Genomic DNA, 18,172 nt, shown 5'->3' with positions numbered 1-18,172 from the left:
TTTTGGGACTTGAGTCTCACTGAGGTGTGAGGTGTGACCTCCTGTGGAGATGGGTGTCACTTAGCTCTCTTTGTTTGAAGACAAAGAGCATGCAGAGGAAAAAGCCTTGAAATCAGTGATGATTTTACCAAATGATAAATCATCTGTGGTCCTGTGAATCCCAACAACGCCATAAGGAACGTAAAGCCACCAAAGAACACAACAGAGCTCAAGCGCGTCATGGGCATGGTGCATTATCTGGGATGCTACCTGCCCAACCTAGCAGACGTCACACGCCCTCTTAATGACCTGTTCAAGGCTGACAAAGCATGGGTGTGGGGGCCAGCGCAGGAAGAGGCTTTTGAAAAAGTCAAACACCTGTTGACAGAGGCACCCATACAAGCTTTTTATGATGTCAACAAATCAACAATCGTCAGTGCCGTTGCCAGCAGTTATGATTTGGGAGGTGTTCTGCTACAAGACCACAACGGACAGCTACAGCCAGTTGCCTACTGTTCTCGCACCCTAACTGATGCGGAAACAAGGTATGCACAGATCGAAAAGGAGTGTCCTGCTGTGATCTGGGCATGTGAAAAGTTCTCAAAATACCCGTACAGCCTGGATAACTTCATTATGCAAACAAACCACAAGCCGTTAGTCCCATTCTTCAACGTTGAGGACATTGATGCGGTGCCACTTCGTTGTCAACGATTACTCCTGAGAATGATGAAATTCAACGCAAAAGCAGAGTATGTTCCAGGCAAACTGCTTTTTGTGGCACATACACTCTCAAGACACCCTTCTGCAGCATTACACCTGGAGACGATTTAACTGTCAGACGACATACAGGCCATGGAGGAGGCCACATGGGCACCATGGCCAATGTCAAGCTCACGTTTGGATGAGGTTTAAGAGCACACAAAGGATGACCCAGAGCTACAGATGGTGATGCACTTTGTGAGTAATGGCTGTGCCAGACAACATCAAACCCTATTATGCGGTAAAAGACTCTCTCTCAACATGCCGTGATCTGCTTCTCTACGGCAACAGAATCGCCATTCCCAACTGCCTGAGGTCAGAGATAGTAGAACAGCTGCATGATGGTCACATGGACATAGTGAAGTGTCGTGAACCTGCCTAATAGAGTGTCTGGTGGCCAGGTATTGGCACAGCTTTGCAAAAGTGGATTGAACACTGTAAATATTGCCAGGTGGCAAAACCTGCCCAGAACAGAGAGCTGCTCATGCCAATACCCTTGCCAGAGAGACCCTGGGAGTGAGTGGCTGCCGATATCTGTGAAGTGGACAAAAGAAATTACCTGGTGGTAATAGATTACTTCTCCAGATATATTGAACTCGCCTACCTAATAGACATGACAGGCACCACAGTGAGGTCTCGCCTCAGCACCATCTTTGCAAGGTGGGGACCCTGTTATCCTTGTGACCGACAATTGACCACAATTCTGTGGGCATCAGTTTCAGCTTTTTGCAAAAGCCTACAACTTTAAGCATATCACAACAAGCCCACACTTTCCCCAGGCTAATGGTGCTGCTGAAAGAGCGGTAAGAACTGCTAAACATATTTTAAAAACAGAAAGACCCTTCACTCGCCCTTCTCAGCTCCCAGCCCAGTTGTTGCTTGGCCGTCAAATATGGACACCCATCCCCACACTGGAAGAAAAGCTTGCTAAATGCATCTTTAAGTACTCAAGATGGGAAGGTGTAATGTAATGAGTTTAAAGGGACCAGTTAATGTTGCGCATTGATCACAGTTTCAGATTAGCCTGTGTAGAGGCTGAGCACGTGCACCGATATCGGGTGTTTACGGAAGCTGCCATGCATGTATGTTCTCCTGTATGCCTCCTATTAAAGTACAAACCCTGAAGATACTTCAACGAACGGATTATTGAACATTACACCGAGCACATATTCCAGCTACTGAACACCTTTATCCAAGAGAATGGGCTCAAGTGGAAAAAGTATGTCGGGGTCTGCACTGATGGCACCAGGGCGATTCTCTGTGTGCGCAGAGACAGGCGCCCCCCTCTCATTAGGAGTACGTAAGTTGTCAATACTCACCAACATGTTGGCCAGTTCTTAATATTTATGAGATGTTCATTACTCCCCCTTTTCTACTATATTGCTACAGGTTATTTTTCTAAGTAGCAGAGTGTTGACAATAAGCACACCTTTGTCAAAGTGGTGTAGAAAATATTGATGTTGCATAATTTATAATTTATTCTGTGACAGCATTTATTAAATAAATGCTCGCCAAAATTCTCCACCATTACATATGTAAATTTTGATTTGATTATAAACAGTTTATTCAGGTGCCTACATTTTTCACCATGAATACTGTAGGCTTTGATTAGCTCAATATTAGGAAAAAGTGACGTTAATAAGAATTATTAAACATAACCACTTGAATTATTCGTCCAGCGATATAATTTTATAGTCAGACTAATAAAACCACACCTCTTGTTGATCAGACAAGAATGTTTAATGCACTTTGGGGAAATTATTAATTATCAATTGTCAATTCAAATAGAGCTCAAATAGCCAGAATCTTTGCACCCGTAAAGTGACTGAATGTAATCCTACAGAAAACCAAGACAACGACTTTATAGACAAACATTATTCTAACTACTGACACAGAAGACCAAGACGCAATACAACTAACAACAGACAAGACAATGAGTAAATGCAACTATGAATGGAATGAAATGAATACACTGATGCAACTGAATGAATGAATGAATGACCAGAGTAAACCAGATGAAGCAGTGAGCAATGGTAAGATAATTATCAGAGGAAACTTTGACATGGACCTGTGAAAAGCACCATTCAACAGCTGAGCGGCCTGGGAAGCAAGAAGGGAAACATCTGAAAACTTAGGGGAAATCCTAGTTTTATCTAATGCTCCCTACCATACTTAAACTACGCATCAAACCCCAGCAGGAAAATTATGTTGTTTCACCTGAGTTGTTGCAGACCAGAAAGAAGATGCTCTGGAGGGGGAAGAGTAAAAAACAGCGCTGCTCCTTGGTGTGAACCGCTCCTGGTGCTGTCCCACAGGGCAGCCTGCTCAGCTGGTCCTTCTCTTCTCCTCGGTCGAACTTCTTGGAGCCTTTGGGCACTTTTGGGTGTTCTTCAGCCCACATGGCAACTTTGGCTCGGGTGAGCTTGGCTTTCCATGTTGGTCATCTTCACACACCCAGTGTGGGCATGCAGGAGTCTGCCGTTCTTCAGTCCTGACCTTGTTGGTCCAGGACACAGGAGTTAGGCAGACCTTGTGGCACAAAGTTCTTTCTGTTGGGTTTTAGCATGTTCAGTTCTGCTCAGGATACAATCAAATTGCCTGGCGGGGCCACGCTGGATGGGGCCCAGCATGGCCCGCCGGCTTCTCAAAAGTTCTTCTTTTTCTATTCTTTCATTCTCTTTCTTTTTAACTTCTTTAACTTAACAAGACAAAAAGTCTCTTCTCATCTTATAGTTGTTCAAAGGGGTTGAGACTGGCAGGCAGGCTCCGGCCTCTGTGCTGTGATTGGCCTTGCCAGCTGTCTGCCTCCGGCTGATGTCCAGTAGGAGCAGTTCACTGTCACTGGCGGGACATTTCACTCCTCCCCTCCTGTACCTTTGCTAGTTTAAAGTTTAATTTACTTTAATTGCTTCCTAGATAGTTAATGAAGCTTGGAACATTTCTAATGCTTCCATATTTACCAACGAGGCGCTGTCTGCTATTGAATGGTACCAAACACACATTGTCTGCAACAGGATATTACCCACTTATAAATAAGTGGTCAACAGACACTACTAATTCAGATTTAAATGTTATACATGGTTATAACATCATAGATATATGTACATGTGTATGTATATGCACTGAAATAGAAAGAAAGGTGAAGCATAAAATTACAATCAACATGTTGGTTCCTGGAATCCACATTTCTGTCTGTCCTCTTAAAAGACAATCACAGGGAGAGGGGGTGGTATCACATTAGCATACAGTACACACAGACGTCTGCACGGACCTATGGTGTAGAGTGTCATCTCAGCTTGAATCTTCTTCCTGGGTAACACCAACATGTTAAGTAATAAAGTTACGTTTGAAACACCTTTCAGGCCATGTGGCTGAGTCTGTCTCTTTGTTTCGTTTCCAGAGTTTGTGACGTGTCGTAAACTCTCCAGCCACATCTGGTGATGTGGGGGGTTGTTGAGAGCTTATCAGTTGAGTGAAAGTATATCTTTGATGTCAGGATGCTGAGTAAAAGTCCTTTAGTGTGAATCCAGAATAAACAGGCTTGATCACCCTACAGTGGGACTGAAAGAAATATAGCCTAATAATGTTCAGACAGGTGTGTGTTTTTGGTCCGTTGTGTAGTATTGACTTGTCAAGATGGTGACAATAATAAAATTTAAAAAAAAAAAAATCATGTGTCATTCATACTGACATTATGGACTTACTTTACTAATGCTAATGTTCATTGTTGTTATGGATTTGGGATGTGGTGTGAGATTTCTGATGTTTCACATCTTTGTTGCTAAATTAACAATTATCTGTGAACTAGTTTTGAAGAATATTTCTCACATGGCTGTATGTGTGAATGAATAAAATACAGCTGTTATTCTTCATGTCCTCATTTGCTGTGTGTATGACAGAGAAAGATGTGCTGAACCTTGCAGTGTGGCTGTGGCGGGAAATAATCAACAATAAATAATCCACATATTAGAAATAAACATGTCTCCTGTGTGAACTGTCCGTAGCTATTAAGGTATGGCTCCACCACTGTATGTTTAGGTTGGTCATAATGGTGGTACTTGGAGAGCTCAATTTTTTTCTCAGTGTAAAAAGTTTGAGAACCACTGATTTAAGGCAATGAAAGTTACGTATGTAACTATGGTTCTATGAATCCTTACTGACCGCTTTAAGCACTGAATGTCACCATCTCGCGCATGCGCAGGTCAAGTATCTATACCAACAAAGTCACCTGTGACCCCTGATGACCCCTGCTAACCTATATCTCCCGGTGACATCAGAGGATCGTTTCCTGCAGAATGTTCTCGCGAAACCACAAAGATTCTGAGTGACAGAACACTCTGGCGGTCATCCAGGACTCATAGAACCATAGTTACATACGTAACTTTCGTTCTATTTCATTCTTACTGACCGCCAGAGGCGGTGCTTTAAGCACTGGATGACCCATAACAACAAAGTCATGAGGAATCCCAATACACACCTCAGTTAGAAGAAGCAGCAGACCCGGGCAACAGGACCACACCCAGTGGATGGGGAGTGGCAACATTCACCTGGAGAAGGTACTCTGTGATGCCCATGATGCCGCAGCACAAATGGCCTCCAAGGGCACACCTCGCAGGGCTGCCCATGATGTAGAGACAGCCTTAGTAGAGTGGCACCTCACCCTGATGGCAAGGGGTGACCACCTGTCTTATATGCATGGGTGATAATGTCCACGATCCGATGAGAGAGTTGCTGTTTGGAGAGAGCACAGCCTTTCTTAGGACCATCATAACAGAGAAACCGCTGTTCTGACTGCCTTATACTTGCGGTCGCATTTACATAGACTTTTAAAGCCCACACAGGGCACAGCAGTCTCAACTTGTCGACCCCTTCACCTTCTGGGGGGGTAAACTGTGCCGAATAGATCGGTTGGATAAGGTTTGATGGTGACAGAACCTTAGGAAGAAATGCCGTATTCGGCATTTCATGGTGACCCCTGAGCCATCAGAGTTCCACCTCAGACACGAGTCACTCACGGACAGGGCGTGTAGCTCCCCAACACGCTTCGCTGAGGTGATGGGAGGAGAAAAGCCGTTTTTTCAGACACCCACTTCAGTTCCACCTGCGCCAGGGGTTCAAAGGGAGGTAAACACAGAGCATCTAACACCATAGGTAGATCCCATGCTGGAGCTCTCGGTGCTCCTGGAGGACGTAGCCTCAAAGCTCCTTTTAGGAAGAGGGACACAAGCCTGTGGCACCCCACCGTGTTGTTATCAACTCAAACATGTTGAGAGGAAATGGCTGCCACATATACCCTCAGGGTAGCGGGTGACTGGCTGTCCTCTAGAAGTGATTGTAGGAACTCCAGAATCAGAGGAATAAACAGCGAACTGGGTCTTCACCCCTATCTGAACACCATGCAGAGAACAGCTGCCACCCGTTCTCATACTGGACCCGTGTAGAAGGCGCCCTGGAATCCAGTACAGTATCATGGACAGCGTCTGTACAATCTGTCAGCAGTAGTTCGGGCCCTGTAACAGCCAGACCCATAGCTGCAAGCGGTGAGGGTTGGGATGCCAAATCTGGCCCCCTAGCTGAGACAGGAGATCCGTCCTGTCGGGGAGGCGCCATGGGGAGGCGCCATGGTGAGCCACGGCAGAGCCTGGGCAGCAGAGGAAACCATGTACTCCTTGGCCAGAAGGGGGCTACCAGCAGCAACCTGTGGCCCTGCTGGAGGACCCTCTGCAGTACCGGAAGAATCAGAGGGATTGGTGGAAATGCATAAAGAAGACAATCGTGGGCGAGAGCATCCTGGCCCCAAAGGGCTGGTTTCCTCTGTCCAGGAGAACCAGAGGGGGCAATGGGTTTACTCCTGTGTGGCAAACAGATCTACCCCTGCCCTGCAAAAGATGTCCCAGATGTTGAGCACCACCTCTGAGTGAAGCCGCCACTCCTCTGGTGGAGGCTTGCAACGGGAGAGGAAGTCTGCAGCCCGGTTCCGCTCCTCGGGTAAATACATTGCCCTCAGGCTGGCTAGGCGGGGGGGCCGCCCACATCAGGAGGTCCCGGGACACCTGAAACCATCGTGCAGACCTGGTCCTCCCCTGGTGGTTTATCTGAGAGACGGTCGAGACATTGTCTGACCGTAAAAGCACATGCCTCCCTCTCAGGAATGGAATAAAGTACCTGAGAGCCACGTGCACGGCCCATAGCTCCAGTACATTGATGTGCTCTGTGCAGTCCAGAGCAGACCACAGCCCTCGAGCTGTACGGTTCTGCCACATTGCACCCCATCCCAAGAGGGAGGCATCTGTTGTTTCTCGATGGGATGAAATGGAGCCCATGGCCATGCCTTGAAGCAAATATGACCTCGCTCTCCATGAAGCCAGTGTTGCCAATGTTCAGCCATCAGATGTTGCATGAGAGAGGGCTCTAGTATCCCTCCAACATGCATGCATCTCCCTCAAATATTCATCTGACGAAGGGACAGTGAAGGTGGCAGGGGCTGGTCCACACCAGAAAAAAGCACTGATAGGAGCTGGCTGAGCTTGTGGAACATCCAACTGCAGGCGGGCCAAGGCCATACGAATGATGGCTCCCATAGAGCTATTCTCAGAAACCATCTCCAGCACTGTGGGCCGAAGAACGGGAGCTCACCTCAGAGGCACGAGAGGCTTCCTCCTGGGAGACCACGTCTGCCCCATATTCGCAAACCTCAGTGGCTGAATCCGCCATTGAGAGCACATCATCCTCCTGATCCAACATGGCCTCAGGAAGAGCCGCAGCATCCGTTTCCCCAGCACCAGTCCCAGGCTGGAGGAATAAGAGAAGGGATTTCATTTGGTTAAGCTCCTCAGTCAAGCAGTCCACCTTAGAGGCAAGCTTGGACTCTTTGGCCTTTTCCCTGGAGGGGGCGCCCTCAGTCTCAGCAGCCCGCCGTTTTGACTGACCACACTGAGCCTGAGTCAATCGCTGGGCTGGTGTCAAGTCTTCTGGCGATGGAACACGGGCCAACATTTGCTCCACCTCAGCCAGTCTAGCAGCCCTCACCGCCCGAGACATGAAACTGCAGTTCATGCAGGGATCCTCTGAAAGGCCCTTCCTTAGATGCTTGAGACCAAGGTACGAGGGACACATGTCATGGCCATCTTCAGGCCGCAGTGAAGCCATACAGGCCGAACATAAGTGGTTGCCCAACATGGTTGATACCTCTGCTAACTATAGTCAAGTCAAAATGTTTACCACACACCTGGGAAAGGGAGCGAGAACACTGCGATCACCAGCAAAGATTAAGTCACACTGGTTGCAACAGAAATTATATATATGTAAAGTTAGCTCAAGAGAGCACCTCTGCTAACTATAAAACAAACATGTTCAATTCACCTATGCTGGGAGCGGGAGCGAGAACAATGCCTTCACCAACTAAGGTAAGGTTACAACTGTTGCAACAAATATACAAAGTCAGCCCAAGTGTAAACACTAATGCTAACTACAAATCCAAAATGTTCACAACGCACCTATGCTGGAAGAGAGAGCGAGAGCACTGCCATCACCAACAATGGTTAAAGAGAGAGCGAGAGCACTGCCATCACCAACAATGGTTAACGTCAAAAGAAAAAACGTGAACAACCAAGTTGCCACCAAAATGCACAAACTAAAGTAGGCCGAGCGAAAACACAGGTAATAACTGTAATACCAAGTGAGCACAACTAAAGTAGTTGCTACTACTAGAAGAAAATGAAGTTAAAAAGACACACTTATGCTGGGGTGGGAGCTCACACACTGCCTTCACCAACAAACGATAACAAAAAACAGGTACAACCAAAGTTGGTACCGACAGTCAATAAGATTAGCTCAGGCGGGCACAATGCTAACCGCTAAGACAGGTAAATAAGGTAACGTTAAACAACACTACCATGTTGGAACAGGGAGCGAGTACACTGCCTTCCCCAACATTTAGCGGGATATGAAACAAGAAAATACTTAATAAAGTCAACTTATCACTACATTAAAGGGATAGTTCAACATTTTGGCAAATTTGCCTATTGCTGTAATCCCTATATTATATGAGTGGGTACATTACCTTTAATTGTCAGTGCCTGCTGTTCTGAGATCGGTAGGGCAGAGCTGCCCGCTGCTCAGCGCACAAAATGGAGGTGAACGGTAAGGCCCCCTCTCTTCCTCAAAACTAATCAAATAGATCATCAAATGACTCCAAAATGCTCTAGTGGACAACACATGGCTTGCACATTCCCCACGCTATGAAATAATAATGTATAATTAAGTGACATTACAACACATGAAGCAAATACTCTGAACTACTTTCTTTAGTAAAGCACTGGGTGGAGTGACACAGTGCGCACCTGAGACCAGAGTCCTGCAGGGATCCAATTTTCAAGATCCGCCCACCCCGGCCCGGGGACGTACAAAACCGCACCCGAACCGCAAACCCGCACATCAGGCCAATTAGTACCGCAACCCGGTCCGACCCGTTGAAACACGACCCGCAGCCCGACCCGTAACCCGGATTACAGTAATCATTCTGGGTCATATTGGCTGAATATTGAACAGCATATCGCCACAGTTAAGGTGCCAGTGAGTAAACAACGACCTGAATGAAGCAGCTCTCACAATAAAGACCTGACTTCAGCTCCATCATCAACCCTCTGTGTTCTTCTCCCATACGAGTGTAAAAGCACTCGTTTGTTACGTTTAATGCTTTAATGCTTTTAAACTTTTAATCTATGTAAAGGAACTTTACATGTGTAATAACAGACTTACTTTCTGTCCAGAGCGACATTCAGCAGTTACGAGCCGTCACATGTGTTTAGAATCCATCGAGGAGAGAAGTAATCCATCAGGGAAACACTTCAGAAACATTATAAAGTGATAGTTGTACGTTTTATCCACTTATTTCTCAAATACCTAAATAATTATTTACTGTTTTGGAAGCGGCGCTTGTTAGACGGTGGCAGCCATGTTGATTCTCTCGTCCAATCACAAATTGTGTTATTAGATGGTGAAACGCGTGTAAACAGCTGAACCAATGACCGATGCGAAATAGCGGAAGCGATCCTCAAAGAGTAATGACCAAGATAGTTATCTGTAGTTTACCGAACGAACTAAAAAGATTAGTTTGATGTGTTTATCTAAAACCCGCGATCCGACCCGCATGTTATTTTTTCCACCCAGATCCGAACCCGGAAATTTTTTTTTTTTTTAAAAAACACCCCCAAATCAGCTGTCAGCTGGATGTGCCAGAAAGTTTGAGAAAAGTTTACTGAGTGTTGTAAAACATGGTTTACACATGTATTGTAAAAGGTTGCGGTAACAAGCCGAAGACATGGAGCAGAGTGAAGTTTCACGTAGTACCAACCAAAAATACGGACAGGATGAAACAGTGGCTATTTGTGCTGGACATCGACCCCAACACACCTGTGGAAATGGTCCGGAAAATGTTTGTTTGCTCCAACCATTTTTTACCGGAGGACTACAGTGAAAGGATGGAGCCCAGAAGCTCAGGAATGGTTCAAACGCTTTTCTTGAAAGATACTGCCATACCATCTGTCGGCATCACAAAACGAGCAGACGTGGTAAGTGATCGTTGTGTATTTTGCTCAGCAATCTCTCTGCTGTAACGTTACCTCCATGTTGAGTAATATTAGCCTACAACCCAAGCATGGTAAATAAGGCTAAAATGCAAATGTTGTTGTGGTTATGTTATGGATAAGTGCTTGCCCAGAGCATATAGTGAAGTGACTGGCATTACTTCTCATTGTTGGGAATAAACAGACTGCTAGTGAACATTTTATGTTGTTGTTCCCTCAGGAGTTGTAGTGATTTATGAGTGTGGAGTTAGCATGTTCTCCCCGTGTTCCGGTGATTATTTTGAGGCGTACCCTCATCCCATCCTACCATCAACATATGTATGTAACATACAGTCACTGGCCACTTTGTTCGGTACACCTGTGTAATGTAATGCACTCCAGTAGAACGGCTATACCATGATTTTTTCCCCAAAGCTTATAGTAAGCTTAAGTAAGAGTAACTGCACTAAACATATGCTGTTTGAAATCACTCTGCCCAGCAAGTACTGTATGTCTGGAATGTAGTTCCGGCTGTGCATTTGCCTTCAAACCAACTCTGTCTCGTAATATTACATTATTATTTCATAGCGTGGTGAATGTGTAAGCTACAAGTTGTCCACAAGAGCATTTTGGAGTCATTTGATGGTGTATTTGATTAGTTTTGAGGGAGAGAGGGGGCCGTACCGTTCACCTCCATTTTGTGCGCTGAGCAGCAGGCAGCTCTGCCCCACCAATCTCAGAACAACAGGCACTGATAATTAAAGGTAATGTACCTACCCATTTGACTATAGGGATTACGGCAATAGACGAATTTGCCAAAATGTCGATTATCCCTTTAAGCTTGGTACTTAACCAGCTGTAGAGATCGACCAGGGATGATGATCCGAAGAAAGGAGTGTCCACAGCAAACTGCAACAACCTCTCACCGGCGGAGCGTTAGCTCGTCGCAGCCCTCGGAGGGCAAGCAGCTCACAACTCCGACAAAGTTGTCGCAAGGCTACCCGCGATGAACAGCAGTGAGCAGTCATTAACTTAGCTTTAGCTAGAGCTCAGTAACGTGAAGTCTACCTGCAAAAGCGAGAAGATGAACAGGAAAAGGTCCTCTGATGTCACCGGGAGATATAGGTTAGTTGGGGTCATCAGGGGTCACAGGTGACTTTGTTGGTTTAGATACTCGACCTGCACATGCGCAAGATGGAGACATTCAGTGCTTAAAGTAAGGATCATTTAGAAAAAACATTCCAACTTTTGACATTTCTCATATTCTTTTTTTTTATGGATTACACAAAACTCATCTATTTCTGACATGATGAATGTGATCATTCTTATAGGTAAATATCATATTCTGTTATTGGTTTGTAAATGATTCCGATAGATAGATAGATAGATAGATAGATAGATAGATAGATAGATAGATAGATAGATAGATGCAACTTTATTGATCCCGAAGGAAATTTAACAGTGATCAGCTGCTCACACACACATAACCATACATCAATAGAAGAAATCCAATAAATAGGTTAGTAAAATAAAATAATTAAAAATGTGACATTAAAAATCCATAAAGTGCTGTAGTGCTGTTATTCACAGTCAATCAGTCAATCAGTGCCCCTCATCATCTCCCTCCCTCCCCCCTCCCTGCCAGAGAGTTGTGCAGTCTAATTGGACGGGGGACAAAAGACTTCCGTCTGTCAGTGGAGCAGCTCTGGGACAGCAATCTATTGCTGAATGTGCTCCTTTTTAGTGTGAAGGCAGAGTGCAGAGGGTGATTGGTGTTGTCCAAGATTGTCCTGAATCTGGACAGTGTTCTCTGCTCTGTCACTGTCTCCACAGAGTCCAGCTTCAGCCCCACCACAGAGCCTGCCTTTTTTAATGATTTTATTCAGCCGGTGAATGTTTCTCTTGCTGGTATTGCTCCCCCAGCAGACCACAGCATAGAGGAGCACGCTGGCAACCACCGACTGAACAAAACAGATTTTTTTGCAAATGTTGAATGACGCCAGTCTCCTCAGGAAGTACAGCCTGGTTTGCCCCTTCTTGTAGAGGAGGTCGGTGTTCTGAGCCCAGTCCAGTTTATTGTCCAGTAGGAGCCCGAGGTACTTATAGGAGGTGACTGTCTCCACCGCCATCCCTTCTATGCAGATTGGTTGTGGGGGAGTGGGCTGTCTCCTGAAGTCCAGTACCATCTCCTTGGTTTCTGCTATGTTCAGCTGGATCTGGTTCCTCCCACACCAGCCTGCAAAGTCACTCACCAGTTTCCTGTATTCTCCCTCCTCATTCCCCCTAATACATGCTATGATGGCTGTGTCATCCGAGAATTTCTGCATGTGACAGAACTCAGAATCATGGTGGAAATCAGCAGTGTATAGAGTGAAGAGGAGGGGGGACAGCACAGTCCCTTGTGGGGCTCCTGTACTGCAAGTCAGGGTGCTGGATACATTACCACCCATCCTGACAAACTGTGGTCTGTCTGTAAGATAGTCAGTAATCCAGGTCACCAGATGTGGCTCCACTTCCATGTTGGTCAGTTTTTCCTGCAACAGGGATGGCTGAATGGTATTAAATGCGCTCGAGAAATCGAAGAAAAGAGTCCTCACAGCGCAGCTATCTCCATCCAGATAGGAGAGAGTCCAGTGGAGAAGATACAGGACGGCATCCTCCACCCCTATCTTTTCCCTGTATGCAAATTGAAGTGGGTCCTGTGCATTTTGTACTTGCGGCTTAAGACAGTGTAGTACTGGCCTCTCCAAGGACTTCATTACCTGTGAGGTGAGGGCAACTGGCCTAAAGTTGTTGGGGTCACTGGGGTGCCTTTTTTTGGGAACAGGGATGATGCAAGATGTTTTCCAGATCGATGGGACTCTACCCAGACGCAGGCTCAAATTGAAAACCTGCTGGAGAGGGTCCCCTAGCTCGTCAGCGCAGACTTTTAGCAACCTGGGGCACACCCTGTCTGGGCCAGCTGCTTTCCTGACGTTCAGTCTCTTCAGCACTCCTCTCACCTGATGTGCAGTGATGTGAGGGGGTTGGGGGGCTGATATGGGAGAAGAGGAGGGGGGGCAGAAACCCTGGGGTGAGGATGGGGAGGGGTCAGATGGTAGAGGGGGACAGGGAGAAGAAGGGCTAGAAGGGGACAGAGAGACAGAGGGTCCCACTGGTTGATGGGAGGAGAGGTGAGATAGGGGAGAGGGTTTGGGGGGGGCGATAATCATCCAGCAGTTGATGGTCTGGTGCAGATGGTGCAGGTGAGGCTGGAGTTAGGGAGGAGATGGCAGGCATAGAGTCAAACCTGTTGAAGAAGGTGTTTAGTTCATTTGCTCTCTCTATGCTTCCACCAGTTGTTCCAGCCTCCTTTTTGCAGCCGGTAATGATCTTCATCCCATCCCATACCTCCCGAATGTTGTTCTCCCTCAGTTTCCCCTCCAGCCTCTTTCTGTATGACTGCTTGGCTTCCCTCAGGCAGACTTTAAGCTCCTTCTGCACTCTTCTTAATTCCTCTGAGTCTCCATTTTTAAAGGCCCTCTTTTTCCTGTTCAGGACCATTTTCACCTCACTGGTGATCCAGGCTCATAGAGCTCATCAAAGTCAGTATATCTCCTCTTATGCTAAACTTTGACAAGTTCTGTTGTGTCAGAGAAACTGGAAACAGAGTGGATCATGGCTGCACAAAAGTTGCACTTGTTCCAAACTTTAATGTCATGTACACTTAATTGAATTGTTTAAGATAAACACAATACTTAAATATGAGAGAACAATTTATCTGTATGTTACTGTGATTCATTCTTCCATGAGTTCAATCCTGTCATGTTTCTCTTCTCCAGGCAGTGTCTACTGGTATGGACCTGCAGACTCTAGCCAAAGCCTCCAAAGGGGACTGCTGGTCCCGACCCAGACTGTGTCACATCAGCAGACACCTGGGGCATGGCCTGGGGATGACCATTGTCCCAGTCCAAGGTACCAATACATTGCTGTCATTGCCTGACAGAGTATTAACAACTCATTTACAGCTTCTCCGAAGACAGTACACACAGAGATGCTCTGAGCTTGAAGCTACCCATCACAAACAGTGCCGGACCAAGCACATTGGGCAATTTTGTCACAATTTAAACCTCTATTTGTAAATAATTAAATTCATATTTAAATACACAATAAAAAAATCAAGAGAATAATTAATAATCATGAGGAAAGTCTTACGTAGACCCAGGGCAAAGATACACAGGGGTCCCATTACCCAGAGGAAGGTGGGAAAATCCTCTTATAGGCAGCAACCTAACAAAAACAAGCATAACCAACAACATGAAGACAAGACAAGAAAAAAATTGTTTATTTAATAATAATAAAAAACACAATAATAATAATTGTTTCTATCATTTGCATTTGCATTTGCATGATCTAAGCCTTCACATTTCTGAAACTGGAAAATAGAAGAAAATGGAAACTTCTTTTGCACAGAGCCTTCAGCTTTATGTTTGCCCTAAGATCCCACACCATGGGGGCACTTTGACCAACCAGATGGAAACTTAAAGGGACCTTTGCCTGCCCTTTGGTGGCTATTGCATTGACACATCCATGAACAAAAAGACTAAAGAAACAAAAAAAAAAAATTAAAGCTGCAAGCAGTGTTGGGTGGGACCTCGGACTCCTGCCGTTTTGGGCCTCCAGCTCACGTAGACAATTAAAGACAAAAGTTTTAGACAATTTTAGACCCCTCTCCACACTAGCTCACAGCTGACAATGTCTCCACATTTGCTCATGTTACTTTCAGAGGCACTACCTCACTTCCTGTTGGGTAAAGGGTGTCAGTGCGTGATTTGTAGGTCTCGATGAGAAAACAATCAATATAAAAATATGGCATTTCCTGTTTCAACAAGGGGGCGCTATGACTTAGAGTGAGTTTAAGAATAAGAGGCGTGCAGGGCGGGGCTCTTGTCATGTACAGAAATTTTGAAGCAGTTAGGATGAAGTATGTGGGAGAGAGAGTTGCTCAAATATGCATGGCGATGCATCAAATATGGAGGCGGTATAACGGCCACGTCCCTTGACATAGAGAAAAGCATTTAATAACTTTTGATCAGCATGGTCTCAGGATGATCTGTACCAAATCTGAAGTTCATTGGACAAAATCCGTAGGAGGAGTTCGTTAAAATACAAGGTGTGTGATATTAACATATCAGGGCGTTCAGGGCATCATCATGTCCAGCAAGTTTGAAGCTGCTGAGATCAAGTATGTGGGCATGAGAGCCGTTTGAAATTCGATGGCGAGAAAACGAAAAGTCGCCAAAATTTGTCACGCCCTAGCAGCCACGCCCTTTGACCTACTGATATTCTTTTAACAACTTTTGATCAGCATGGCCTCTAGATGATCTTTATGAAATTTGAAATCGATCGGACGAAATCCCTAGGAGGAGTTCGTTAACAAATTCAAATCAAAATGGCCGACTTCCTGTTGCGTTTACGGCATGGGTCTAAGAGGATTTTTTTGTGCATCTTGGCATGTTCTATGAGCCCACCAATTTTCATGAGTGTAGGTGAAACTAACAGGCGGAGCTCGAGGCAGGAAATTTTCTAGGGGGCGCTATGTTGCCCCGTCCACATACCACGCTGCCAAAATATCACATTTTTCGCCAGACCGAACGTGTGTGCCAAATTTGTTGAGTTTTTGAATTTGGGAAAGGGGCCAAATTGGTGATTAAATGTTCTAAAGAATAATAATAATAATTAAAGCTGCAAGCAGCTGTGATCGGGCCCTCGCTCTCCCTTGCAATCACGGGGGGCCTGAGGCACACAGGGGATGTGGCGCGAAGCGAGAAGGGAGAAAAAACCTGTCAGGAGAGAAAAAACGCAATGTTTTGTTCATCCACCAGGGGCACTAGGAGTGTAACTCAATGTATGCAGGTGTGTCCAGGGGCAGACCCTCATCACATATGTGAAATTTCGAGCAAATCGGACAATGTCAATGTATAATAGGGCATTTCCTGTTTCCACAAGGGGGCACCATGAGCAAGATTGCCTACGAGCATATGGAGGCGTTGAGGGTGGGGCTCTTATCATGTACAGACATTTTGTAGCAGTTTGGATGAATTATGTGGGAGAGAGAGCTGCTTGAATATGCATTTCGATGGATCAAAAATGGCAGCACCATAGCAGTCACGCCCTTTGACCTACAGACATGCAGAGCACAACTTTTGATCAGCATGGTGTCTGGATGATCTGTAAAAAATTTGAAGTCGATTGGATGAAATCCCTAGGACTTGTTCGTGAAAATACAACATGTGGAAATCATGCCAAAATGACAAGTCAAAATCAAAATGGCCGACTTCCTGTTTGGAGTAGACCATTGGTGCCAGAAACTTTTATGTGCGTCTGGACAACATACACATGTTGACCAATTTTCATGTTCCAACTCCAAAAAAACCCCTATGGGGAGATTTTTTTCGAAAATTTCAAGGGGGCGCTATAGAGGCATTTTGTGCCCCCCATGGGTGACGCCCCTGTCAGATGCAAGAGCTCGCCATTCTTGACCTGCGTATCAATTTTCATGAGGATATGAGGCCATTGAAGCCATCAAAAAGCCAAACATATTTGATGGCGAGGGCGGCATCATAGCGGCTACGCCCCTTGACATAGAGAAAAGCTTTTAATAACTTTTCATCAGCATGGTCTCTGGATGATCTGTAAAAAATCTGAAGTTGATTGGATGAAATCCCTAGGACGAGTTCATTAAAATACAACATGTGGAAATCACGCCAAAATGACAAGTCAAAATCAAAATGGCCGACTTCCTGTTTGGAGTAGACCATTGGTGCCAGAGACTTTTTTGGGGAGGGGTTTTTGAAAATTTGTAGGGGGCGCTATTTCGGCATTTCGCGCCGACCATGTGCAACCACCCAAAAATATCGTATTTCAGATGTGGCCTGACGAATGTGGAAAGTTAGAAGCATTTTCAAATTTGGGAAAGGACCGAAATTGGGACACGAAATGTCGCAATAATAATAATAATAATAATAAACAGCACGATTTCAATAGGGTCCTCGGACGACTTCGTTGTCGCTCGGGCCCTAATAATAAAAAATCCTTGCATTTCAATAGGGTCCTCGCGCCACTAGGTGCTCGGGCCCTAATAATAATAAAAAATCCTTGCATTTCAATAGGGTCCTCGCACCGCTGGGTGCTCGGGCCCTAATAATTCCTTCAGTTTCAAAACGGCCTTCGCCCGGCCATCGGCCGGTGCTCGGGCCCTAATAATAATAATAATAATAAATTAAAGCTGCAAGCAGCGATGAACGGGCCCTCGCAGTCCGCGCGCGTCGGAACATGATGCCGTCGGGGGCCGTGCACCTAGAAGTCTTGTTAGCTGTAATAAATAAAAAAATAAACGTTATCTCTTACTTACATTTCCAGTATACAGGTAGGAACCCAACCCACGTATGTATTTTTCTAAAAAATGGAAGCTTAATACATGCCAAATAGTTCAAGGTCTTCTGACTCTTTAAAAGTTGACATGGTGTCTCTAGCTCAAAGTATGAGGGACAAGAAGAGGTTGAAAGTCGATGAGTTTTGAAGAGAAGATTTTCCAATTTACTTTGGTTCACACTAATTAGACTACCACCAGAGCGCCACCTATGGGCCGATTTGCACACGAGACCCTTAAAATATCAAATTTTTCACCAGTTCTGAGATGTGTGCAACGTTTCATGAGTTTTCGGGTATGTTCAGCCTCCCAGAAAGGCAATTCATTTGGACGAAGAAGAATAATAATAATAATTAAAGCTGCAAACAGCGATGAACGGGCCCTCGCACCTTCACGCAACTCGGGGGGGCTGGCAGGACGCCTTCTGACGCGTCAGTTCATTTCTGTCAAAGTTAGA

At 45.5% G+C, this 18,172-nt stretch overlaps 1 protein-coding gene across 8 annotated transcripts in view; it reads left to right on the top strand.

Annotated features, from left to right (window-relative positions):
- The window catches only part of LOC126397432 (Na(+)/H(+) exchange regulatory cofactor NHE-RF3-like), a 268,248-nt gene that overhangs the window by 158,774 nt on the left and 91,302 nt on the right, over positions 1–18,172 (top strand). For all 8 annotated transcript variants that reach the window (XM_050056262.1, XM_050056252.1, XM_050056269.1 and 5 more), the window contains one exon: positions 14,126–14,258. In XM_050056262.1, the coding sequence (XP_049912219.1) occupies positions 14,126–14,258 (133 nt within the window). The remainder of the gene's footprint in view (positions 1–14,125; positions 14,259–18,172) is intronic.

This window comes from Epinephelus moara, chromosome 2 (genome assembly GCF_006386435.1).
Source record: "Epinephelus moara isolate mb chromosome 2, YSFRI_EMoa_1.0, whole genome shotgun sequence".
NCBI classification, from domain to species: domain Eukaryota; kingdom Metazoa; phylum Chordata; class Actinopteri; order Perciformes; family Serranidae; genus Epinephelus; species Epinephelus moara.
This window is presented reverse-complemented; position numbering and strand designations above follow the sequence as displayed.